At 53.6% G+C, this 26,983-nt stretch overlaps 1 protein-coding gene across 7 annotated transcripts in view; it reads right to left on the bottom strand.

Moving 5' to 3' along the window:
- PTK2 (protein tyrosine kinase 2) overlaps positions 1 to 26,983 on the bottom strand; it is a 248,074-nt gene that overhangs the window by 8,035 nt on the left and 213,056 nt on the right. For all 7 annotated transcript variants that reach the window (XM_080801823.1, XM_080801827.1, XM_080801826.1 and 4 more), the window contains 6 exons: positions 22,049 to 22,135; positions 18,951 to 19,088; positions 17,854 to 17,985; positions 6,678 to 6,740; positions 2,947 to 2,986; positions 2,512 to 2,618 (listed from right to left, as the gene is read on the bottom strand). In XM_080801823.1, the coding sequence (XP_080657949.1) occupies positions 2,512 to 2,618; positions 2,947 to 2,986; positions 6,678 to 6,740; positions 17,854 to 17,985; positions 18,951 to 19,088; positions 22,049 to 22,135 (567 nt within the window). The remainder of the gene's footprint in view (positions 1 to 2,511; positions 2,619 to 2,946; positions 2,987 to 6,677; positions 6,741 to 17,853; positions 17,986 to 18,950; positions 19,089 to 22,048; positions 22,136 to 26,983) is intronic.

The following is a 26,983-nucleotide window of genomic DNA, read 5'->3' as shown; positions in this document are numbered from 1 at the left end:
GTGCCATGGGCGGGGCTCCATCAGGAAGATCCGCGGCCATTCGGGGCTCCCGGAGGCAAAGGCTGCCCTATGCTAACCTATTTAAAGCTTCTGTTCTTCCGTGTGTGCCCTGGGCCCAATCAAGGCGGGCCACAGAAGCTCTGTCCCAGTGCCTGCAGCCACTGTGCACAGTAACACCCCCAAACCCAAAGTGTAGTTTCCTGTTTCCCGGGGCTTGCCGACTTGGAGGCTCCTTGGCAGGCAGCTGGGGTAGAGCGCCACGCCCCGGAGACACACACAGCTCCAACGCTTAGACGGTGATTCAGGCCTCAAGCAATCCAGAAGTGAGACAAGGCCACCAAGGAGAAACCCAGATGGGCTTCTGATTAATGTTATCTGGATGAACTCGAGTCACGCCCAGAGACGAGCTTGTCTGTGTGTTAAACGAGTATTGTTCTTTGAGGCTGGAGTCAGTGAGCTCTACTGAACAGAAGGGTAAGAAAACACTAGAGGCAGAGACTTCAGACTTATTGTTATTTTTAGGTAGGCTCCACACCCAGCACGGAGCCCCAGGAATTTACGACCCTCAGATCAAGAGTCAGACACTTAACCACCGAGTCACCCAGGCACCTCTGCTTCATACTTATTATTAAAGAAAACTTTGCTTAATACGTTTTATGGGGCAACTGCGTAGCTCAGTTGGTTGAGCGTCTGCCTTCAGCTCAGGTCATGATCCCAGAGTCCTGCGATCAAGTCCCACATCGGGCTCCCAGCTCTGCGGGGAGTCTGCTTCTCCCTCTGACCTTCTCCCCTCTCATGCTTTCTCTCTCGCTCTTTCTCTCTCAAATAGATAAAATCTTAAAAAAATACACTTTAGGTAAGCACGCTATATCCATCATGATTTCTCCTTGCTTAACACCCTCTTTGAGGGTATTTTCCAATTACATTCATTCATGCTATTACAAACATAACGGCAAACATCCGTCAGATTCTAAGCTGGTATCTGAGCCGTTTCTCAAGTTAGTTTTTCCTTGTAATACAAGCCATTTAAAAAATTTGCTCTTGTGGCTCATGTAAATGAAAAACTTCATTAACCTAATTTCTCCCTCTTCCCTTTTTAAATTTATGCAAGAAACCCCATTAGGAAGGGCTGCGTCCCCCTTTGCTCCTCATTGAATACCCCGTGGGGTGCCCCTGAGCTGGGGGCCACCAGATGCCAGGCCCCGGGCTGAGCTCTAGGACCAGCGCTCTGGTTTCCAGGGGGGCTGACCACTGGCACTCAGAGTAGGGGTGCCTCTGGCCCAGTGGGGCCTGGGCTGCGTCCCTCAGGGGGCAGGTGGGTCTAGCCTGGGCCAGCCCGTTCACCCCCTGCTCACTGCCTCTCTGGGCCAGAGATGGCATTTTTCTCCTCCTCTCTTCTCTCTGGGAACCCCAGACAGCTCGCTAAATGCTGGCTCAGCTAGGGAGCCTGTAACCTTGACTCTGCCCTTTAACCTCTGTGAACCCTGCTGTCTCCTGTGAAAAGCGGAAACAATATTGCCACCATCAATCCTGTGAGGCTAAGGCGAGGACACGTTCAGTCACAGCGTCACAGCACCTGGTACAGGGAGGGCACTCCGGGAGCTGGGTTATTAGTGAAACAAAGTTTCTTTTAACTGATAACATAGTTACCAGAATTTAAGACCTAATCTGATGCAGGAGGCACCTTTCTAACCTTCCTCTAAAAAAAAAAAGCTGCCAATTAAACCAACACGTCACCCAGATTTTAGAGATATTAAAATGTACAAAAAAGGTGTATCAGAATTAAGAAATAAGACATATTTTGAGAAGTGACTGATCTCTCAAGGAAGAGTAGAGAGATTCTCTCATCAAATAGGCACGAGAGAGAACCCTTGCCTTTGCTTCTCGTGGAGGAGAGCTGCTTCCGAGGGACCCAGAGGCCAACGTGGCAGGGGTTGGTGGAGGCCGGGTTGGGGGGGCAGCCAGGAGCCCTGACAGGCCCCCCTGTGACACACAGCAGGGCAGCGCTCCCGAGGCGAGGAGCAGCTGTGGCCATCCGCGCCTGAGCCGCACGCGCCCTCCTCCGAGGCTTGCCCGTCCCCAGGGCCGGCTGCACGCGGTCCACACCGCCACAGGCGAACATGGGGCCGTTTTCCACCAAGCCCTACTGACACACTTAAGAGACAAAGTGAGCCCGCAGAAGAGCTCCTTTCCCCAGGCGTCTGGATTAATTAAAGCCACCCCAGCACTTTATTCCCAAGGAACATTCTGTCTGATAAGAGGAAACCCTATCTCGAAGTTGGGCTCTGATTGAGGCCTGAGACTCTATCATGTGAGAGAAAATCAGGCAGGTCAGGCTCCCGTCAAGCTCGTCCCTAACTCTTGGAGGGGTGCGGAGCCCGAGCAGACGGACGCCTGGGACCCACGGCAGTGCCACTCTGCTCATTCCGTCCCAGTGCTGGTTCCAGATCACTGACCCCAGAGCGAGAGGCCCCACAGAGCCCTGAGCAGAGCTCGGGCTCAGACGCCTACCTTGACGCCCTCGTTGTAACTGTCCCCGGGGCTGCTGAGGCTGGCGAGGCTGCCCAGGTGACCGGGGGCCCCAGGCCGGGGCGGTTTCTTTGGCGGAGCTGCAGGATCTGGTGAATGGGGAGTGTCTGTTAAGTGCTGCGCGAGCACACACGGAACAGAAACACCCACCTCGATGCCCAGCACAAGTCCCGTTGCCGCAGATAAACTCATCTCAGGGCACGCTACCGAGGCGTTCCTGATGTGTTAGAGCAGGGAGTTCTGTTCTCTAATACTCCAGCCATCGGCTGAGCTCGGTAAACATCATACTTGCTTTGGCCCGTGGAGGGAAAAGTGTTAAAAAATCACGAGGTGTTCCAACGCTAAGAAACTCCACACGTTTAAAACCTGCTCCCTCTAAATTATAAAAGCTTCTTGATAATTCGTTCCTTCACTTACCTGGTTTCCCCACAGGCTGATAGATGTGTTGGTTTCCGGTCTGCGGGAAAAGAAAAGCTCGGTGGCCCCACCAGCACACACCACAGGGCACGGCCTCCCCTCCCTCCCCTGCCCTTCCATCCCCTCGCACATGTGTGTGAAATGCTGGGTTCAAAGACCGACACGATGGGGGACTTCGCTGCCTTCGAGGACTCACTGGGGGTGGGGGTTTAACGCCGCAAGAATGTCAGCAGGTGTGGGAAAAGGGCTGTGACAGGAGCAAGCGTGGGATGGTATGGGAACGTGGACAGGAGTTGTCACAGGCAATTTAGAATTTCCTTTAAAAAGAATGACACCCATGGGTGCCTCCAGGTCACATCCCAGGAGTGTGAAAGCCAGGCCTCTGCAGCGTCCGCGTCCTTTGCTCGGGAAGCTGCCTCACAGCCTCCCGGATGCTCCCCTCACAGGGAGGGGTCCAGTCGGGGACAGTGATAATGGGAGACTCGGTGGCACTGGGGCATTCTGGATGCCTATGCTGTCACTGTCACCCAAGCCCGCGTGCGTCAGGATCTGCTGCGACAGCTCTGTCTGTTTGGGAACAAGCCACAGGCCCGCCAACAAGCCAAAGCGCGAGCCCAGGCTTTCCACCCCGGGGGCAGGACAAAGGCTGCCCCAACCGAAGGCCGCTCTGCCGTGGCCGTCCCAGCTGCGCTCTGCAAAGAACCTATTCTAGGGCAACTAAACGGAAAGAAGTCTCTTTAGAGCCACATTCTAGGGGCGCCTGGGTGGCTCAGTTGTTAAGTGTCTGCCTTCGGCTCAGGTCAGGATCCCAGGGTTCTGGGATCAAGCCCCGCATCGGGCTCCCTGCTCGGTGGGGAGCCTGCTTCTCCCTCTCCTGCCTCCCCTGCTTGTGCTCCCCCTCTCCCTGTGTCTCTCTGTCCAATAAATAAATAAATAAAATCTAAAAAAAAACCAAAACAAAACGAAACATATTCTACCTCTGAAGAGACTTACCTTGCTTAATTTAAAATAATAAACTAGCTAAAAATATATATATTTTCAGGTGCTCTACTTTCTGCCGTGAAGAGACGCACTTCTGTAAAATGCTAGGAAGAGCAGTGCGCTCGGTGGAAACCGCTCCCTGCCCGGAAGCGCACGAGCTGTCCCCACACTTTCACAGCCAAGCTTCGAGGCTCCCAGATGCTCAGAGCTGGCTAGTGTGAGGGATGAGGGCTCCTTACCGCTGACTTTGCGCAGCTCTCCCCAGTCAGCCGAGCCAACCCGACAGTCACCGAACACCTGCTTTGTTCCGGACACAGAACAAGCGCCCCCCCACCCACCCCTGCCCATGGAGCGGCCAATGTAACACAGGCAGCGACACAGTGACCGCAGGTGCACACGACAGCACATGGCCAAGCCCGGTGGCAAAGGGACATGGGGCGGGGTGGGAGGGGAGGACACGGCAGGTCTTGGTGGGAAGATCAGGCCTTCTGAGAACGTGACCTTGGCACACACTGGGTGGGGGACCTGGGTGGGGGAAGCCATGAAGAAATCTGGGAGGAGAGTGGCCCAGAGATGGGGGTCCCCCAGGAGGGGCAAGCAGCGTGGGAGGAACCGGGGCCAGGGGAGGTGGAGGGTGAGTGGGGCGGGAGAACCCAGGAAACACGGCCAAATTCCAGAAGCGGAGACGTCCATGAGCTGTGTTGTGCTCACTGATCCAGGCAGTAAAATGCACACATTTGAAAAGACTTCGAACACAAAGAATTTTCTGGCTGATACCCAGGTTACAAGAAAATTCAACTAACTAGAAAATTCTATCGTAAGGACATTCTGGATTGATTCAGCAAGCGTATGCACGATGCACTGTTAGGCCATTCCACAGGTCGCTCTGGGAGGGAAGGCACGGGTGAGTCCCTACTTCCAGAAGTCTGACGGACGAGTGTGTAGTCGGGTGCATTCTGTCCTGCGGCCTATTTAGCTACCGGCCCTGGACCTCGGAGAAGACTAGATTTGAAGTAGGCAAGAGCTAGTGAACAAGCCATAATCACTGGCTACTGGAACCTGACCCCATCAACTTGCGTGAAATGCGAAAACCATTTGGATTTTCAAAATAACATGCACGTTGACAGCAGGTTCACCTTGTGACAACCCTCCGCCCCCATCCAGGCACGTGTATGAGGCATTTTATCGGCCTCAGCTAACGCATCGGAAAACCAGAGCCCCGAACAGTTGAACGACTTCTTCCTGAAGCCGCGGCACATTTTCCAAGTGTTAAGTTGGAGCATTTCAAGAAGCGGGCCAAGTCAGACTGTTACTTAAATTTAGCACAGGACGGGAGAGGGAAGAGCAGAACGGTCACAGTGTGTCACCCGCCTCCCGGAAGGAAGCGACGACAACCTGAACCACACCCCTCACAGGGAGCCATCGTGTTCGCCAGTGCACAGGCTGGGGTCTGGCACAGAGACAGGTCATCTTGAGCAAGTCTTCCACAAGCCTCAGTTTACCCCTTTGTAGGGTGTGGATGGCAACAGGCCTGGGTCTCAGGAAGGCGGCATGAGGACAGCACTCAGCACAGCACCTTGCAGCACTAAGTACTTTCTCGTCAGCACTAAGCACTCCCGCTGCTGCCTAGGCCTGGGCAACAAGACCGCAAACAGACCTGTCCCGTGTTGTCCGCTCCACAGAGCATTTCTCTAGAACCTTCTATCCACGTCTGATTCACTCCCTGATTCTCCCAGTCCACATGCTTTCTGGGGGCCTGCTATGTGCCACGCACTGAAACACACACCACCTCCCTTTTCTAACAGAACATCCCAGTCCCTTCAATAGGGTTTACCTTCACACTGAGGCTTAGTCGTACCAAGTGAGGATGACTACCGGTTCACCTTTTTGATCTAAGGAAGGAGCTGTGTGTGTGGAACGTTAAATGGCAGGTGATGGGACTTCGTGCTCGTGAACCAGAGCCCACTGTGCTAGCACACTCTGACAAGAAGGGCCAGATCTTCCCGTGCTGGTGACCGAGCACATCCTCTGGGGGCCAGATCTCAAGGGCAGCTGGACTGCACAGCACGGGTTAGAGAAACTCCCGGTAGGTCACTCCACGCGGTGCATCTTGGGGCTGGGTGAGGACCCAGTCTTGGGCACACACGTATGAGTGTTTGGAAGTAAACCCGGAAGCCTGGGGAGGCGGACGCTTTATCTCCACGGCTCTGCCACTCGGCGGCTCCAGCCTCTCTCTTGTTCTGGAAAGTTCTTTACACGTTTAGAGAAATCTGCTTGTATTTTACTCAAACTTCTGCTGATGGAAATCTTAATGAAGTGATTTAAACTACTCTCTCTAAAAGATTAGGGAATATTTCTAGCAGGCTTTAAACGTATTTTGAATAACCATAAGCCAGCTCTTTAAAGAGAATTTCAGGCACCTCCCCCTACAACACACGGAGGAAAAAAAAATCCTACACAAGTGTCCTGTGACCGTGGCAACGTATTAGTACACATTAAGAGTGCAAACATGTAGCGAAGGACAGCTTACACTCGTCAGCAGCATGCACGCGGATTCCCGGAGAGCACAGAGCGCGGGGAGCGTCGCACCGGGCTGTGCACGACAGCTTCTAACGATCTGGGCCAAAGTGTTCACTTTACTTAAAGAACGGATTCATGTGCTCCAAGCTATGAAGGTGAGTGAGTGTGGGTATCTTATACACAAAGTGATGGCCCCCGTTCATCCTGGCGAGAACTCGACCACTGCTTACCGGGCCCTGGAGGCTTCCGTCCTCCCTGTCAATACTGCCTCGAGAGAGCCGGACGTCAGGTTTCTAAAGCAGAGAAAACAAAACCAGACAGTTTCATTCCTGGTTGGAGAATCACGGACATATTCTGTATTCGGTTCCTTCCTCAAACAACATCATCCCCAGAATAAGCACGGTTGAAAGTTCCCCAGTTTCAGAAAAATCCTCAAACCCCATGATGACAAACCCAGGTCAGTCGTCCTGGCAAAGCCACATGTGCAGAGCAAAGAGGAGGGCCCTGCGGCCGCGCACAGCCCGGGAAAGCCTGTCTTCTCCACTCCTCCTAGCACGGCACAGGGTTTCTCCTTGACAGAGAGACCTCTACTCCGGGTGCTGCTTCCTGGCAGAGTGGGGCTCATCTGCCCTTGGCTGTATGGCCGAAGCAGCAGGGTCCAGTCCCTTTCCCCGCCCACTGCGTCCACGATTCAGAAACCACGCTGGATTGACCACGAATAAGAGTATGCGAATTTCATGAACCCCCCCAACAGACCAAGGAGGTGACATGCCATCATGGTACAGCGTGTGTTAGAAGCTCTGTTCCTCATGAAGCCCAGGCTGTGCGGTGGCCTCCCGCCTGCCCAACACCCGCTCCATGGCCACGTGGACTCCCGCCTCCCCTTTGCCCGTGTGCTCCGGCCCCAGACCCCTTCTCAGGGGGCACTTCCCAAGGCCTCTCCACACAGGACGGCTCCTTTCTCGGTCTTTGCCAGTCTGCCGAATCTTACAGAGATCCTCTCCGCGGCAGGAATCCCGCAGTAATCACTTCCCTCATTCGACAGAGAACGTCTCGATGTCTGATTTGTCCTGTCCACCCTACACCTGCAAGGGCCCGGCACCGAGCACGGAGGACAGAACCCGTAAGCGCTGGCGGGTGGTGGTGTAGTGGGGTCGGGGGGAAGTGGTAAGAAAGCAATGAGCTTTATCTGCCTTCTTATAAATGTCTGTTTACAAAAATGAAGACATGCCATAGAATTTTCTATCCTTTATGTAACATTATATAGTAGAAATTGGTCAAAACCAGGTTAATAAGCTGCAGTATCCCCCCCCCGCCCCCCCCCCCCCCCGGCGTGAGGGCTGTCACACACGGAAACGGACAGTGAGGCGAACGGGCTCTGGCGTCGGCAGCCTGGGGTCGGCTCAGGCTCCGGCCCTTTCAAAGCTGAGTGACGTGGGCCTTAGTTTCTTCCACTTTGAAACAGCGCAGTCACGGTAGCCGCTGCCCAGGCCTCATGGGAGGATTAGATGAATGAATACTGCAGACTAAATCGGCACCACAGAGAGGGTCACATGAAGGAAACAGTTCTGTCTGCTGAATACTGCGGCCCTTTTCAAAATTTCGACTGTGTAAATAGGTTGTGTACGTAGACCTCTGTACGGCAATGTCTGACTACGTCCCTGACTATTTCCCTAGCACAGGTTTCTAAGGATGGAATTCCTGAGTCAGAGGGTTCGAGCATCTGACAAATCCCGGCTAGAGCTGCCCAGCGGGCACGCTGTCCGGAGGCTCCCTCTGGGCCTGCACCGCTGTACTGCCATGGAAAACGTAGCCAGTTCAAGAAACAAAATACTGTATAGATCTGTGCTCCGTTCCTACACATTAGAACACTTCTGCTTCTTTGCACCAGATGCCAGGCCCCAGGAGGACAGAGGCCTTGGGCTGTCGGCTTCCCCCACTCCCTCTGTGACTGGGTAGGAACAGGACACGCAGGTGGGAGGAAATGCAGCCCCTGCACGACTGACCGTGAACAGTGGCCATGCCCCTTGGACAAGGCATCCAACCTCTCCAAACCCATCATTTCTCATCTGGAAAAGGGGTAGCCGCCTCGTACAGTGACTATAAAGATTAAGTATGTGCTTGGGACAGTCATGTGCGTACTGGACATTCAGTAAGAACTTGCTCAAGGAACGCCGTAGTAAAAATGCAGGGGAGAGAAGAGGTTTCATAGACAAGGAACTCCCGGCTCAGAAGGCAGAACTATAGGCACACGGCGGGGCTCCCGCGTGGGGCTCCCAACGCCGAGGGAAAGCAGGTATCACAGAAGATGGTCTGTGTGGTCTCCCGGCGGCGATCCAAGTTGTGTCTACACCACGCTCTGAAGGATTAAGCCTGCAGCAGCGTTAGGTCTGAAACACCATGTACGTACTTGGAGTCAAATGTTCTACCACTGAGCTATACCCCCCACCATGTACATACTTGAATTAAAAGATACTTTGTTGCTAAAAAAATCCCAACCACATCACAGCTCCTTCCTTTCACAGAACATCTCTCCACAGCCTGTGAAGCTGACGGCATTTCACCTACAGAACTGCCTCCAAAGCCGGCGTCCGTCCTCTCAAACCCTGCTGCCGCCTTGCCGACTCGGGCCATGGAATGTTCTAGATCCTCTGTTGTCTTCCCCCCACCCCCCCGCCTTTACAGCCTCTATCTCCGGGAAGCGCATTCTCTGCTCCTCCCCTCGCGGCACCTCCTCAGCTGTGAGTTCGAGCCCGAGATCGCGGCAGTGCAGTCCGCGTTCTGGCTCCGCTTGGGGCTCTGGTTCTCCTGCTGCTGGCACCACGTCTGTGGGGACGCCGTCCGCGGATTTCCTGAGCCCCTCCACCCTCCGGGGGTGGGGGGTGATCCCCTTCCTCCAAACTCCTGTCACTGTTCACATTTTGGGCTCTTCCCATGAACCACAAATGTTCTTCAAGACATCTAGGACGATGCGTCCTTTCCAGAAGGTTTTCAGCTGGCTTTGCCCAGCTCCATCGGAGGACTCCCTATCCATGGCCGCTATCAGACGACTTGACCGCGGACGCTACTCCTTGATCTCCTGGCCACAGATCCACCTAAACCTCCTCGTCGTCCCCATCAGAGCTCCTGGGTGACCAGGTGCACTGCCGGTGAGCGGTCCTATTTCAAAACCAATCTTTTCTTCCAGGCAGGAGGTCTCAAGAGTGGGCTTAAAACATTCGGTGAATTCTGCTGTAAGCAGATGGCGGTCGCGCAGGCTCTCTCGCTCCATCGATAGAGCTCAGGCAGAAAGATTCCGCGTGATTCCACAGGGCCTAGGACTTCCAGAACGGTCCGTGAGCACCGGCCTCATCTTACCCTCACCAGCTGCAGGAGACCATAACAAGGGGTCAGCCTGTCCTGTGAGGCTTTAAAGCCAGCCACTGACTTCTCTCCAGCTGCCGAAGTCCTGGATGGCATCTCCTCCCCGTACGAGGCTGTTTCGTCTACACGGGACGCCTGTTGCTTGGCGCAGCCGCCTTCGTGAGTGACCTGAGCTCGATCTTCTGGACAACCTCGGCAGCTCCGACGTCGGCACTGCTGTTCGGTCCTGCACGGGCACGGTCTGGAGACGACCCCTTCCCTGCAGCCTCAGGGACCACTGCCGGCTTACGGCTGCTCTCCCGTGGCTTCCTCACCTCTCCCAGCCGTCCCGGAACTGAAGAGCGTGCAGGCCTTGCTCTGGGCGAGACTCTGGTTCGAGAGAAAGCTGTTGCCACTGTGATCTTCTATCCAGACCAGAACCACGCTCTCCGCGTCGGCAAGAAGGCCGTTTCGCTTTCCTACCAGCTGGGTATCCCGGAGAAGCTCGTGGGATTTCCTTCCAGAACTTCTCCTTTGCGTTCACGATGTGGCTGTGGGTGCAGGAGGCCTGGCCCGCCGCCTGTCTGGGTTTCCGTCGGCCTCACGACGCTTGGTCACGGCGAGCTTTCCGACTTAAAGTGGGATGTGGGACTTTCCCTTTCCCCTGAACGGAGGGGTGTCTGAGGGGTTATTAACTGTCTAATCTCCATGTTGCTGTCTCAGGGAACAGGGCTACCCGAGGAGAGGGCGAGAGAGATGCGGGGATGGCCGGTCCCCGGAGCGGCCAGCACAGAGACCATGTTTATGAAGTTCACAAGCTCCCGTGGGCGCGGCTCATGGGTGGCAACTACACTTGTACTCAAAGATCACAGATCGTGGATCATCACAGTCAATCTAGTGACGACGAGAACGTCTGAAGCACTGTAAGAACCACCACAACATGACATGAGACATGAAGTGAGCAAATGCTGTGGGGAAAATGGCAACAACAGACTTGCTCAGCGCAGGGTTTGCCACAAACCTTCAGCATGTAAAGAACACAATGTCTCTGATAAAATGAGGAGCACTCATTTTACAGAACACTCGTAGCTGTCTGAGGCAACATGAGGTGTGTCCACTCAGGCAACAACTATTTAGTGAGTACTCATAACTGTAGGAAGTACATATATATATATATATAAAAACATTTTTTTTAAAGATTTTATTTATTCATTTGACAGAGATCACAAGCAGGCAGACAGGCAGGCAAAGAGAGAGGGGGAGGCAGGCTCCCTGCCGAGCAGAAAGCCCGATGCGGGGCTCGATCCCAGGACCCTGAGATCATGACCTGAGCCGAAGGCAGAGGCTTTAACCCACCGAGCCACCCAGGTGCTCCGGAAATAGATATTTTTTAAAGTTTGTTTATTTACTTAAGGAAGCTCTACACTCAATGTGGGGCTTAAACCCATGACCCAGAGATCAAGTACAGTCTTCTGAATGAGCCAGCCATGCACCCTGAACTGCAGCAAATACTTTACTTTTTTACTTAAACAAAAGGAAATGACATTTACTGTCACAGAATTAGGGCTGTGTTTCATGCATTTACATGAATCATCTATTTCCATAGAAACCATACGCGACGAATTATTTTTCCGACTCACAGTAACTCCCTCATGTTAAAACTTTCCCCAGGACAGGCCTTCGATTTTAAAATGAGAAAGCCTGTCTCTATAAAGTCCACTTGTATGCTATGAACGGAAATACTTAAGCCTTTTCCTCACAGGGTCGACACAGCCTGAGAGATGAGTGCCAGGTCGGGGAACTCAGGGAGCCAGAGTCAGCCCGTCTGAGAAGCGGTTCTGTCACCGGTGCTGCTCCTGGTGAAACGAAACCTTCCTGTTCCCTCTTACAATGTTCTAGGTTTGGAGACAGCAATATGAAAAGAGGAAACTGATATCTGAAATCTTACACGAGTAGAGCACACACGTCAAGAACGTCTGGGGCTTCTTGGGGCGTCCCCCATCAGGCAGGTCTCCCCCCTCCCTTAGTTCAGGTGTAACGTACACAGTCAAGTGCACAAATCCTGAGTGTACGAGCTCAGTGCACTCTTAGAGATGCGTGTGCCCACCCAACACCGCGGACCCCCGCAGTGGACTCCAGCCGAGACCTGACTGCGCTGCACGAGGGGACTGATCCGACCGCACCCCAGAGAGCTCACGCAAGTGGACCGCATCATGTGCACGGCCCTGTGCTTGGTGTCTCTGGCGGACATTATCTCTGTGAGCCCCCTCCCTGCGGATGTGTGTTGGGGTCTGCCCAGTTCTACTGTCGTGCGGTAGCCGCTGGGTCGCTGATCGAGTCTGTGGGAACGGCGGGTGGGTTATTTCTGGCTTCTGGTACCGAAGAGCAGCAGGTGCTGTGAGCTCTGTGTTGTGTGGCGTGTGCGCATGTCCCCGTGGGCAGCCGGTGAGGGCTGAAGGTGCCGTTTCAGGTTCTGGGGACATGGCAGCCCACAGTCGCAGTGTGGGCTCTACACTCACGGCCTTAACTCTAGAAACTTCAAACGTGAGGCTTTCCGAAGTCCCTTCTCCTTGGATGTGGCCCATGCAAGGAACATAGGAGGGATGCGGCCTGGCTCAGGAGAAGCGGGCCAGAGGCGGTCTGGTGACCCTGCCCTTGCCGCCCGCCACCCCCAGGAGCGCCCTGACCTGGCGCGCATCATCATTCAGACGGACTGGGTCTGTGTGACAGGAGAAACAGCTTAAACACTCATTCCCTCCTCCGGACCACACCGCGGGCCTTATGTAGAGAGGACTTTCTCATGTTAACATCAAATCCTGTCCTGCGCACCGGGCCGCATTCAACCGCTGTGCGCACCGCACCGGGAGGAAGATAAACGGGGGCGCAAGCCTGTCAGGGCCCGACGGGAAGGCACGTGCTCGGAACAGACTGAGGGGCCGGCCGGCGTGGGACAGCTCGTGAGGTGGCGGGCTCGCCGACACACAGCCGTCTCAGAGAGCTCACGAGCGGGTCGGGGCGTGGGGCCAGCACAAGGAACAAGAGCCGTAGGTCAGGGCTGCGTGGCCTTGGGCAAGCGCCAGCATGGGGACACGTGGGGACGTCCTGACTCCCCAGAGCACTCAAGAAAAGGTAGCCGCCGGAATGAAGAGCAGCCCCCACACTCAGTGCTGATCCTAACAACCGAAGGTCAGATCGACAGCTGCTCAGTCTCAACTACTAGAAAAAATCTGGGCAATATTTCTGACAAAGCAACTTGGGAGATAATTTTCCCAACAAATCTACAGGCCCTCTGGCAGGGTGCAGAAGCTTACCCTGCAGAAGGGAGCGGCGGTGCTATGCCAAGCACGGCCTGAGGACCAGTGAGCGCCAGGGACGGTGTGTCACCAGGTCATAATGAGATAAACAGAAGGCAAGCATCTTTAGAAAGTTCTAGAGCAACTTGAAATAGTAATTTTTAGGCTTATTGGAGTTCATAAAAACAATCTGGCTCATATTTCACAGATGTTTAAACAAATTTTCTTTAAAAAAAAAAAACAAAACTTTTTTCTACTAATTGCCCTTTGTTTTACGAGGGTATCACGTTTACAGTGGTTTAGGAAAAAACCCAGAAACGGACCCTTCCTCACTGACAGGCTGCCTCTTGCCCCCAGACTCCACATCTTGGGAGAACACGTAGGTCTGGTCAAAGCAGAGGCCTTGTTCCCTAGCTGCTAAAAATAAGCCTCTAATGGGAGCTCTACCAACAGCAAAAAGGAATTATGGATTATTTGTAACAACCAGCAAATCTAATAGAAGGGATGCTTCTTTGCAGAACCCCCGAAAGCGGCTCACTCTCTCACTTAGTCTATTAAGTTAGTTTTCGGTCCGGAGCGGCTGGAGGGCACTCCGGGACCGCCTTTGGGAACTCTGCAGGATACGGGATAGGATCTAGGAGTTTAGAGTCTCAGCAGCGCAGCTCGCACAGGCGCTATGGAGAACAAACTGGGAGACAGAGAAAGGCCCTTGGAGAAAGTACCGTGAATTCCCTACTTGCCCACCTGTATACGAGCTACACATCTTAATCCTCGACCCAGCCCCGGGAGAAAAGTATTACCTACGCTTTACAGAGAACGCAACTATGTTATAGATTAACAGATTAATAAATGAAATCAGAGAGATTAATTAAGGGGTCATAATAGCTAGGATTTTTAATTCTCATTTGGCTGACTCTGGAGTTTGGATTCTTTCTAGTAACGCCTTCTTGAAAACGAGAGTCCAAGCCAGGAATGATCACTCTGAGTGCCAACACGTAGTGTGCTCACCGTTTTCCCGCCACCTCCCATGTCCCTGGCCCCTGGCTCCCCCCAGCCTGCCATGGCCTAAGGCGTCCTGTGTTGTCTGCCCCTCTCTGTGTGCCACGGTGGTCTCTCTCTGCTCAGGCGTCCTCGGGCCTGTGTGCTTGGTGTGCTGGCTTCCTGGGATGTCTTCCCCAGATGTCCCTGGACTGACCCTTGCTGGGCCCTGCCAGCTACTCAGCCCTCCCCAAAGGCTGCATGTGCGGGCCTCCCCTCCTGTGCCCAGTCCTCTCTGCCACAGTCAGGCTCTGCCTGGTACTCCCGCTCGGAGGAGGCCCCCGTCTCAACTACGCACTTGCCCTCAGTCCTACCACCTACAAAGCCTACCTTGCGAACACCCGAATCAAAGACGGGGTATGGATTATCCAACCGCCCTGTGACCCTGGTACCGATTTGATCTTGAAGCCACAATGATAACAGGTAAGTCATTCTCACTTACAGAGAGCAATACTAAATTCTAATGGGAAACAGTGACACACGCCACGACCTTAAAAGAATGACCAATTATGCCTTAAGTAGGGACTGACTCTGGAATGAGGGGCTGGCCCAAACCCAAGCAAAATGTCCCACATTATTCATCATGTCAACGTCCTCACGAGTTTTTCTTTAAAAACAAACAAAAAACCCCACCAAAAACCCTAACATGCCGAGCCAATATTATACCTAACAGAAAAAGTATTACAGACAACATCCTTAAAAATAAAAGCAGGTGAGGACCTATTCAGTATGAAAGTCTGCGAGAGACGCTTCAGAAGAGGAACACGACGTTATGAGGTACGTAACAAACACTGAAAATGAAGAAAGGAAATGCTTTTTAAAAAGTCACACGTATGTCAGTTATGCCTCAAAATGGGGGGAAAAGCAACAGGAAATCCGAGGAAATCCGAGTTCATGTGCTGGATACTGGGAAACAGAAAAGCAGGGTCTAGAAATCACCCGCATACGTGCAGAGAGCACACGACCCCAAGCTCAGTGAAAGCGACAGCGCGAGAGCCCAGGCAGGCATCCAGCAGGGAAGTGAGACACGCACTTAAAACACACGGTGAGCAGTAAAGGAGGCGGGAACAAACCCTGGGGAAGGTCCTGAGCTCCAGACACATGCCCACTTGGGGACGCCCCAGCGCCCAGGCCGTCCCGCAGGCGAGGTGAGGCGTGCACCGGAGCCCCGGGGACCCCTCCGTGCAGCTTCATGAGTGGACTTCGAACACCATCTACAAGCTGTGTGGGGTCCTGGAAACGTCCTGTGCATGCGGTGTGGGGTCCATGGACTCACACATTTACCGAAGGCACCGAACCATACCCAACCCGGGCCTGTTCGTGCACTGCAAGGAAACCATGTCCATGACAAGAGAAAGCCCCCCAGCGAGCCAGCCGGGTCCCGAAACCACTCAGAAGACGGGGTTGGCACTGAGCTCATGAGCTGGGCCCCACTGCTACGGTCCATTAGGGCGGGTGGAAAGTTCTGAGAACGGTCTCCTGACCCATGTCATTAGTCAGGCTCATCCTCTGCTGGTGGCCCTCCCTGGACTTGACCGCCCTGCAGATTCCAATGGCTCCTTCAGCCTTGGCTCGACCTATCTGGCTGCTGGCACTGCCCTTGATCCCTTGCTGCGTGCGGTGCCCCAGCAGACGAGCAGTGCGGGCCGGCCCGCCGCAGCTCGGAGACAGCGCTCGGGTCACACGTGGTCGGTCGTACACAAGGCGACGGTATTCAGGTACCTCAGCTCCGGTCTGGAGAATCGGTAAATACTGACTTTTGAAATCCCACGTCAGTGCAGGCAACAGGCTGTCTGGACGAACGTCTGAGAGGGGCCAGGGGACAGGCGTTCAGGTGGCCCAGAGCAGCTCCAGGCTGACCCATCAGACTCCTGCGGGGACAAGCACCTCCGTCTGCAGCTCGCCCTGCGGCGCCGTCAGCTTCGATTTCAATCATGGAGATTCTCGAGAGTTTGAAACTTTTGTTCGAAAGGCAATCCCTCAGAGTGGCTGTCCACATTTCATACCCTGCTGTGGGGAAGACGCGGGAGTACCCCCGCACGATGCTGCCTCGCACCTTGAGGGCGCGGACGGTGCGGCAGCCAGGACGGACCCCGCGCAGGTCTCCAGGCTGCTCCCAGCTCTGTCACGCGCTAGCTGGGCGACGGCAGGAATCTTCTCTGCCATAAAATGAGGGTGATACACGGACTGGGCACACTCCCTTTTATCCTCGTCTCCAAAATTTACAAAGCACCGACGATCAAAAATTTAATTTAGTTTAGTTTAATTTTCATTTGATCTTGCATTTGCAGCAAGTGACTCTCACGGCAGAACCCGGCCCGAGCTGAGGGTAAGTCTGTATTTACACCCGTGCATACGAGTGTTCGTGCTTTGCTGCATGAACACTGCCACTCTTACCTCTGCGACACTCCTGGAACATGACCTCGCCCGTGGCATGCACACCACACTACACCGGTTTTCTAAAGTAAAAAAACTACTGAATTCTGAAGCAAAAAACCTTCAAGAATTTCAGGTAAAGGATTCCCGATCCCTCTCTTCCTTGTGGGGTGGCTGTGCAGACAGGCTGACTTCACTTATGAAAAACACGTCGGACAGTGACCGGCACCGTGGCAGACGTCAGCTAGGATCTGAGGTGTTCAGATGTGAGCGGGTGTGTACCGAGGACGCGTGCGCTAGGCCTGCCTGGCAGTCACAGAGCACGGGGCCCTGTGCCGTCTGCAGGCTCTTGGCATGCTGCACGCTCCCGAGTGTGGAGCCCAGAAGCTAGTGCACTGAGCCCAGCACACTCTGCGGAGGCCACTGGCCTCCCTGACAGTGAAAATGTGCTTCCCTGAGCCTGCGTGTTTAAGTCTCCACAATTAAAATGAAAATGAGAGCCACACACAAAGGATGAAATCAGGGTCGCATGTTGATGAATGGTGCGGGTCGAAACCGCTGCGGCCTAACGCCGTTCACTGCTGCTTTCAGTGTGTCTGTGCCTGGAAGGCTGTGAGCGATCTGAGAACTGTCCCCCACCCTCGCTCTGGTCCTTCAGCGCACAGCTGGACACAGATGCGTCTTCCGGGAAGTTTACTGAACCGAAGCATGAGGGAGCGGCTGTGGACGACCCAAGGAAAGGTAATGATTCCCGAATTTGTGGCAATGGTGGGTGTCCTGGCTCTGTCCTGTCATCTTTCTCAGGCCACTCCAGGAAGACTGATCTAGCCATGCGGCCTGACGGGGGCATGTGCTCTGAGGCTGAGGACGCAGAAGTGCTTGGCAGGGGGCCGGGAGTCCAAAGGGCCCTCGTGTCAAGCGACACACAGAGACCACTCTGCCTCACCACTTCCTCTGCGGCAGGAGACTTCGGAGTGGGCGTGGACGCGGGCCGTCCAGATACGCGTGGGGGAGGCGCCTGTTAGACCACAGGACGGGGAATGCGGAGAAGGAGGGCCTGGTGCCCGGACGCGTGGTTACACGCGCTGCGGGAACGAGATGCGAGCGGACACTTGCGGGGGAGCTGCTTCTGCGACAACCACAGAGATGCTCACACCTCCGAGCCTGTGACGCTGCCACTCACATCTTAGAAATCCGGCCAGAAAAAAATCCCAGAAAAGGCAATAACCTAGGATCACACGTGTTTGGGACCGAATGGAAAAGGCTGACTCTTGTTCTGAAAAAGACCAGCTTTGCCCATCATCTGTAGTAGAGCTCCCCAAGCAGAAGACACCGCAATGACTAGAAACACAATTACCAGAAACCTCTCCTCTTTTTCCAGCCAGCGCTGATCTTCTTCCATCTCCTGCTGCTGCCGGATCAGCCGCTCCTCCATCAGGTGGGTCGGCAACACCTGCCCGATCCCGCGCAGGTCCAGTGCCGCCGAGTCCTGGGGGGTGGATAATAAAAAAGCACAACATTCTCAGGCTATCTCAGATGCCCTTACTGTTTTCTGTGCTTTTCCAAAAACAAACAAACAAAAAAACTGAACAGCAGAACAGCAAGGGTGGTGGAAACAGGGTCTCTCAGACTCTGCTCAGGGGAGCGACTTGCCCGAAAGCTGCGAGAGAGCAGCGGCCGAGCACCTCGAACAAGTACAAGTCACTCGGCTCACAGCTCCGCTTGCGGGATTTATTCTCGAGAAATAATCCAGGGCCCCTGGGTGGCTCGGTTGGCTAAGCAGCTGACTTTGGACTGGGCTGTGGTCTCGGGGTCCTGGGATCCAGCCCCGCATCAAGCCCCCGCTTGTGTGCATGCGTTCTCTCTCTCTCTCTCTCAAAAGAATGGATATAAATTTTTAAAAAGAAAGAAAGAAAGAAAGGATCCGAGGTCTGTGCGGAGAAGGCCCCGCTGGCTGCCGTGAAGAACTGAACACAGTCCGGGCCGGAACGGAAGGAAGATTAAGCTCAGCCCACACGCGCAGCGGAGCACGGAGCAATCGTCAGACGTGCTCACCCCAAGGTCAAGGGCATGGGTGGCAGACTGCAGGTGCTCCGGGAGTCAAAGAAACAACATTTACGGCTACAGGAGGGGTTCTCGGTGTACCAGGCAAATCTGGTAGGGATGAAAATGGCCCCCAGAGCGGGAGGCTGTCCCCCTCTCCTTCCCGAGAATCGCTGCACGCACACGCTAACAACGTGCGGCCCCGCACACTGCCTTGCAGGCGGGTGGGCTAATGATGGTGGCGTCTGTTTTAGTAAAAAGGATTCACAGAACCGGGAACAATTCGAGATGCAGCGCCTTGATTTTAGAATTCGGTCGTCAAAATGAGTAAATCCTAGGATTCAGAAATAAAAAATACTACAGGCAAAGCTTCATCAGCTAACAACAGAAGCCCCAAAACATGCAGGTTACCTCCACGCTGGGCTGCCACATTGATATCTCCTGTGCTCTGTGATTCCAGGAATCTGTCTGGTCCAAGAGAGATGCCTGGCCCGGGTAGATGCTGCCAGCCATGGCCGTGACCCCATGGGAACCAGGATAGCCAGAGACCTGTGAATGTCAGGTAGCACAGTCATGCTTTCCATGCACAAGGGAGTGACTCAGATGACAGAGAACACCGCGCCAACAGGACAGTGGTGCCCACAGATGTCCACGTGTGGATTCCCGGAGCCTGTGGCTATGGGAGCTTATACGACAGAGGGACTTCCCATGTGCGGTTATAAATTAGGCGCCTAGAGATGGGGAGATGACCCTGGCTCATTGGCGTGGACCTAATGTGCGGCTTCCTTACCCGCGCAAGGGGGAGAAGGAGAGAGAGGCTACTGCAGTGTGGCCGGAGGGATAGGGCACTGCTGGTTTTGAAGGGGGAAGGGTCATGGACGAGGGATGCAGGGGGCCTCTGGAAGGTGGTAAAGGCAAGGACATGGATTCTCAACTAAAGAAAGGTAATCCATGGAGGCCGCATAATTAAGTAGTGCAAATATACACTAGGAAGTCAGAAATCATTTACTTCGAAACTCTGCACCCTGGAAGCCACAGCACCAGGGCCACAAAGGCGGCTCAGTGGGCGCTGCTCTAGAGCGCCCCGTCTAATGAACTTGGGCTGGCAAGAGACGCAGGCGGCGTGCTCCAACCGTGATAACCGCGGCAGAGAAAAGACGCTCAGAAGGTGCTCAGGGAGAAAAATTCCAAGGCAGGAGGAAAAGGAGAGAAGTTCCGTTACATGGCTTCCTCCCTCAATCACGAGGGGCGGGGGCAGAATCAGCAGTTTCCGTAGCTCACTTAGCTAGTGCGGAGGGCCAGGGTGTTTGGTTAATTCTTTAATAAGATAAAGCACAGCCAGATCCAATATTTCCAAATACCAATACCTTCTTCAACAAAGACTTTGTGCACTTATCAGGTCTCTAGGCATTGATTTATACCAAAACTGCATACTGACAACATATAATTTAAAAACTTTCAAATAAGATGTATAGATGGTTCTCACAGTTTACTAGAATCAAAGTATTTCAATAAAAATTCTACTGAACATAAAATGCTGTATCACTACTGTTTTTGGTTAGAAGGGCTACCTACACTACCGCCAGACAACTTTTAGGAATTTATGCAACAGAGACCGTTCAAGTATCCTGCGGCAGCTTTCTATGGAACACCAACCCTGTGAAAGGATCGATGAGCATTTTTGGCTAAGGAGGAGCACGAAACAGCACCAGGCGATGTCCTGTAGTCATTCTCAGTTACCAGATACGGAAACTTGGGGCCTGGGAGAGCGGACTCATTCCTCTGCCTGCTGAAAAGACGGATGCTGTCATGCAGCCACCGAACCCTTACTCTGTTCTACACGCTGTTCCGGGCACTTGAAGTAGTGACAAGCCACTGTCCTTACGGGCTTCCGCTCCGGGGGCGGGGGGCCAACAGCCACACACAGACATGCACCAGGGCCCAGGGTGGAAGGGGCACGGGCCAGCGAGCCCCGGGTGAGGGCCGAGGGCCCGCGGAGGCCTGCCTTCTGTCTCCTCAGCAGATGCTGTCGCGCTTTCTCTAAACAAGTCTGGGGGCCCAGTGGTTCACGCCTCCTCCGGGCAAGTGGGGCTCAGAGCAGTGTCTCCTGAAACAGGGCTCTCAGTCACGCAGGTCACCTTGGGGTGCTTGTTCACAGCGTGACTCCCCTGGGCCCCCCTTCAGAATGGGTACAGTGGGATCTGGAGAAAGCAGAGCAGGTGACGGGCCTGCCGCGGACCCGACTTCAGTGTCTGGAGGTACTACCACCTCTCTAGAGTGGAACGGCCCGCATGCTCTCCCCGGACCCTAAACCGCGAGGCGCTTGTCCACACCGATCTAAGAGGCCTGGATCGAAATCATAGCTGGGAGGCACGTAAAGGAATAAAAATGCTTTCATGTGACCCTCAGCAACCCCGTGGAGGAGGCACAGTAAGCGTGCTTCTCTTTTTGCTCTTCCTGTCAAAGGAGACGGCAGTTAAGGGAACTTTCAGCTCCTCCCTCTTAGGACAAGGACCCAAGGACTCCCTGTTGCTTGTTTTGTGTCTCACTCACTCAGTTAAGTGCTTCCCCTTCAAGGCTGGTTATCGTATCCAAGTCAGCCAGCAAGGAGCATCAGCCCGGGACATAAACGCGCGGCTTCACCAGAGCCACAGCCGGCACACATCCTAAGAAGTGATTTATTTCCTGGAAGTGATCTGGCCGATTCTCCAAATAACATGACACAATCTGTGGCATATACACACACGCACTGGACCACTCCTCAGCATTAGAAAGTTGTGACTTGCTGACACCCTCGTCAGGACGTCACCACAGATGTCACACCTGTACAAGCCGCTGCGCACACGAGAGGACACCCTGATAATCCGCTTATCTCCAAGTCCAGAACACGCAACACCAACAGCTGGGCCCAGTCGGAGTGCGGCTGTGCCGGGCAGCAGGCGACTGACGGGAGGGGAGGGGACCCTCCAGGGCCACAGACAAGCTCTGTCTTGGTGTGGTGTGGGGGACACACGTGTACACGGCTGTCAGAACACGTGTGCATTTCCTCTAAGTGAATTATACCTCCAAAAAGCAAACACTCCCCCTCAAAGCCAAAACATTACTGACTTTGCTTCTGGTCCTCCTCTCTCAAGGACGGTCGTGTCTAGTCTGATCAGATATCTGCCTCCAAGTCTTGCACCATCCACACCTGGCCAATACGGCATCTTATCTGGTTTTTCAGGTAAATTTGAATGTTATTCTTGCCTTCCAGAAACACCACCCTGTTCATTACTGGCTCTTTGCCCCACACGTCTCCTGAAAGGAGGACAGAAGGGGGGGGCACCTGCCCATGCTGCTTTAAGGCTAAGGGGCCGATGACACAGCCTCCACTTAGACGGTCACTATGTGCATTACTCTCTTAGCTTACTATGTACAGAAATAAAGAACAGAAATATTTCCAGGGTCCCTCCCCACCCATAAGCGTGAAGAACAGAAGGCAGGGCCTTAGTCTGTAACGACGGGCGTACCTGATAATGATTGGTCTGTACCATGTGCTGAGGACTGGGGTAAAATCCTTCGCTGGACCTTGGACTGGGGTAACCGGGTCTGCTGGGCTGTGAACACATCAACAGAGCATCACAGGAATGAGTACTTTGAAAACTTTGTTCAATCTCTGCTTTACTGAAAATAACAGAAAAAGGGACTTTTCTCTAAATGACCTTAGCTGGAAAGAATGATAAAGAGTGTCCAGGCACTTCAGTGGGGGAAGCAGTCTTTCCCACAAACGTCCAGGACAGCAGGGCACCCCCGTGTCAAAACACGACGCTGGACCCCTTCCCCACAACACATACACAGATTAACTCAAGATGGATCAGGTTGCTGAGCGGAAGAGGCGAGGCTGTAAACTCGTGGAGAACGGGCACGTCTTTGCAAGCCTGGGTGGGCGATGGTTTCGTAGACAGGACCCCAAAAGCTCAGTCAGTGAGAACGAGAAAGGCATACTGTACATCACCCAAACTAAAAGTTTCTGTCCTGCGAATGGCACCACCAAGACAGAGAGAGGCCACAGAACGGAGCAAAGTGTGTGCACGTCACGTGTGGGAGTCGTAACCAGAACACACAAAATCTCTTGCAGCTTCACGGTAACACAACACACAATCCACACCGACAGGGGGCAAGGACTTGAGCAGACGGGATGGGGGCCAATCGATGGTCCACAAGATGTGCAGAGGCTCGGGCACCCGGAAGAGCCGATCAGGAGGCTTTCGCAGTAGGGGGCTCAACAGGCTCTGCGGCTTCCCGGCCAGGGGACTGTGGACAAGCAGGCAGCCAACTGGTTTCTGCTTCTGTCAGCCGGGAGCTGAGCTACAGGGACCGGGAAGTCACCTCCGGCCTAAAATCCTCAATCCGTTTGTGAGCTATGTGAATCTAAGGTTCATACCAGAAGAATGGTTTAGTCTGAAATAGAAGTGAAGCCCACAAAATCTTCCAAACCTGACGGATTCAGCAGAGCGCAAACCCGCTCTTCTCCAGCCAAACGAAGATCAGACTGAAAGGAGACAGACTCGGGGGCCAGCAAGCCCAGGGGAGGCGGGAAATGCCCCGGAGCCCCCGTCTCTTCCCACGGACGCACACGGTCCTGGAGAAACACATGCTTCGTGGAGTGAAGTCCGAGCAAGTCTGCGTGTCCGAGAGGAGCCTCAGTACCCAGCTCTGTCACACGGCCCCCGCCGCCCACACGGCCCCCGCCGCCCGTCCTTTGAGTCTTCTGTGGCGATTTCCTGAAATCTCGTGGTTTCTGCCACCTGCTGTAGCGCCCTAGGCCCCTGCTCTGGGTGCGTCTCCGACCCTGACTCGGATCGCAGCTGCCTCCATCCGCTCTTGCCCCGCTACCGCAGACCCGCGCCGTCTCCGAGGCCGGGAGCGCACCCCCATCCCTTGGGTTGACACTTCGGCAGCCCAGACGTGGCTCACCCCAAACTCACCCGAATATGACCATGGATCCCCAAGACACCTGAAAACAGGCAAGGGACATCAAGGGGGTGTCATAGGCTTTACCCTGTGTTCTAGGGTGGCAATTTCCAAAGTATGTTCCATGAAACCAAGGGGACCACCTTCAGATTTTTATATATATATATTTTAAAGATTTTATTTATTTATTTGACAGAAGTAGGCAGAGAGGCAGGCAGAGAGAGAGGGGGAAGCAGACTCCCCGCTGAGCAGAGAGCCCGATGTGGGGCTGGATCCCAGGACCCTGGAATCATGACCTGAGCCGAAGGCAGAGGCTTAACGACTGAGCCGCCCAGGCGCCCCTCGGCGTAGTTTCTCACCGAAGCCTCTGGAAGAGCAAGTCCTATGTACGCTGACGGACATTACTTTGTTTTGTTTGAGCTTTACCAAGACTTTTTGTGGTTCTAGAAAATCGCATTGCATGAGCCCGTGAAACTCACGCTCCATCGCGGCTGTGGGCTGGGCAACTGTCCTGCGTCCCCCCACCCGGCCACCTCAGCACTCCTGTGCGGCCGTCCCACCTGAGCGCCTCCCACGGGGGGTGCACAGCGTCTTAGCTTCTAGTGCAGTGAGCAGGCTCCGGGCAGAACTGGCATTTTGAAATTACGACGTCATTTTACTTCCTGTGTATTTCACTGGAGGGCCAGCGCGGGACATCACGAAACACTTCTTACAGAAGTGCAGCGCCGGGTGCTGTCAGGGCTGAGAAACGCTTCTGAGGTAGCCACTCTGAAACCCTTTATTTTCAGGACTCCCTTTGTATTTTCAAAAATGACTGAGGACTCCAAGGGCTTTTGTTTGGCTGGAACAGATCTACCAATATTTACCTTATTAAAATGAAAACAGACACTTAAAAATAACAAACTAATTACACGTTAAAAAACAGTGAGCAGAGCAGCACACGTCCCATGTGTGTATGGAAATTCCTCTAATGTCAGGCCCAGCAGAAGGCCGCCGGCTCTCCCACCAGCTTCCGCACGGCCTGCTGCGCTGTCTCACTGCGGTGCACAAAGGAAATCCAGCCCTACACAGCCGTGCAGCCGAGGGGGTGGGAGAGTGGGGAGTCGATTAACAGTTTCTGGGCACAGTTGTGGGCACTGCTTCTGACATTATGCTCGAACTCAGAAAGTGGTGTTTCTCAAAGGTGACTTGCAGTGTGGAATCTGAAAACCGTGTCGTTATCTGTGACGTTTAGATCCGTCACTTTGTCCCGCACCATGAATGGATCTCCCACGTGCGGTGATTCTGTGACGTCCCGCAGCGATCCTCTGAAAAGGCAAGCTGCCGAGGTACGCAGACCTTCGCCACGCCGACCCGTGTCAGTAGACGCATGGAAAAGTCACATCTGTTGATATCGCTCTGAGCTCATCAGAAAAGTCTCAGAGTGGGGAAGCTGTCAAGGTCATGGTGATGAATATTTTTCAAAATTCTAATCTTTGCTTGAAAACTCAAGTTTTACACCCGCAACAAGGTATCAGTTGTTCTCGATGACACAGTCTCACTTCTTTCTTGAGAAAACATCTACCAAACGCATAACTCTGCACAACCAGCGTCTGCCCACTCTACTTGGGAGAAAAACTGGTTTTCCATGAGAAACGTGGCCACTTCTGCACCTCGGCCGCCCGGCAAGGTCTTCCTGGTACTTGCTGCTCCTCCCATGTTACACCTGTGGCCGCTTCATCGAGGTCACTCTTTGGCACCCGGGCGTCTCTTTTCTGCGTGAGCACGGTGGTGCAGAGCACCGTGATGACCGGCCCGGCGTGGCCCCGCTGCCCGGGCGTGTGCCACGGTGGCTGCGGCTTTGTCCACCGTGCAGTCTGCAGCAGGACTGCAAATGTCAGCAGAACGGACGAGACCCATGACATGTGGACATTATCATGAAACGGATTTTGCTCTCACGGCCCTCTGAGATGGAACTGGAGACCCAGAGGTCCAAGGAACACATTCCTTTGAAAAGTGCTGAAAAGGATATTTTTAGCCAGAGGCTCTCCACTGATCTTCTGGGGGACGTGCAGGGCAGCTTGCAGCAATGAAGTGACCCAGGCTGCGCTGCTCGTGGGCAAACTTCTCTGGAGACTGTCATTGTGGGAAAAAATTGGTATTGAGTACCGGAGAAGAAATCGGTAACATGTTTTTAATAATTAGCATGGTAGTTATAATGCTTTTGCCATTAAGTCTTGTAACTAAGATTTTACTTTTTTTTTAAAGATTTTATTTTTTTTGAGAAACAGAGAGTGAGCGAGCACACAAGCAGTGGGAGCGGCAGAGGGAGGAGCAGGGACCTGCTGAGCAGGGAGCCCAGCATGGAGGCTCGGTCCCAGAACCCTGGGATCATGACCTGAGCTGAAGGCAGACTAAGCTTTTAAATTTTTTTTTTTAAAGATTTTATTTATTTATTTGTCAGAAATCACAAGTAGGCAGAGAGGCAGGCAGAGAGAGAGGAAGGGAAGCAGGCTCCCCGCCGAGCAGAGAGCCCGGTGCGGGGCTCGATCCCAGGACCCCGGGATCATGACCTGAGCCGAAGGCAGAGGCTTTAACCCACTGAGCCACCCAGGCACCCTAAGCTTTTAATTTTGAATCTTGAATGTGGGAGAGAAAAACATTTCACTTTAAAATCTAATTAGGCTACATTATGAGTTTTATTGGTACACAACACTCATTTACAAAAGCCCAAGATCCCACGTGATCTCAAGAAACTGAAGCAGAATTCGTGGTGCACAGACAGCACAGCTGGCACTCTACAGCCTGAGGAGGCCCCAGAGCTCCCGCTCCATGGGGTGGAGGAAACGCCAGGACGCAGCGCTGGGCAAGCACCCTGGAGACAAGGGAGCCACTTGTTGATGGGTCAAATACAGTGCCCATAAAAGCAGAGTTCAAGTCTACGGATCACGAGAAAAGGGAAAAACCGCATCCGGAGCAAATTCTGATTGGCAAGGGAGCCGAATAATTTGTGTATTCATTTGTATTCATCGGGCATCTGTATATTTAACTAGTGTAGATGATCTTCTAGTCACGAAACCTTTTTAATCCACGGGTTGTCAACCTTCTCCTCCAAGTGTCAAAGAGCGAGTGTTTTAATCCGTGCAGCCACGCTCTGAGTGCCTGCCTGACCCTGCCACAGGCCAAGACCGGCCAGGGACAAGACACGAACGGAGCATGCAATTCATTCTGATAGAACTCTGATTACACGAGCAGGCAGTGGGTAAGGGTTTGCATTTTAAAGGGCAGAACAATGTCTGATTACAGAGAAGAGCCTTACAACAGCCACTTTGAAAACATTCTCAAAACCAGAAAAAAATGTCTTTGTATTCTAGAATAGGAAAAGCCTAACCTCATACTAGTTTCTAAAAATTAGCCAAATGAAAGTTCTTGAACGTCCCACAGACCGAGAGACAGGAGAACACTGAGCATGAGGTTCTTTCATTCTGTGGGCTTTGGTGGGGGGCTGCAAG

Source organism: Martes martes (assembly GCF_963455335.1).
Source record: "Martes martes genome assembly, chromosome: 4".
In the NCBI taxonomy this organism is placed as follows: Eukaryota; Metazoa; Chordata; class Mammalia; order Carnivora; family Mustelidae; genus Martes; species Martes martes.
The sequence above is the reverse complement of the archived record's forward strand: the minus strand, read 5'-3'. Positions and strand labels throughout refer to the sequence as shown.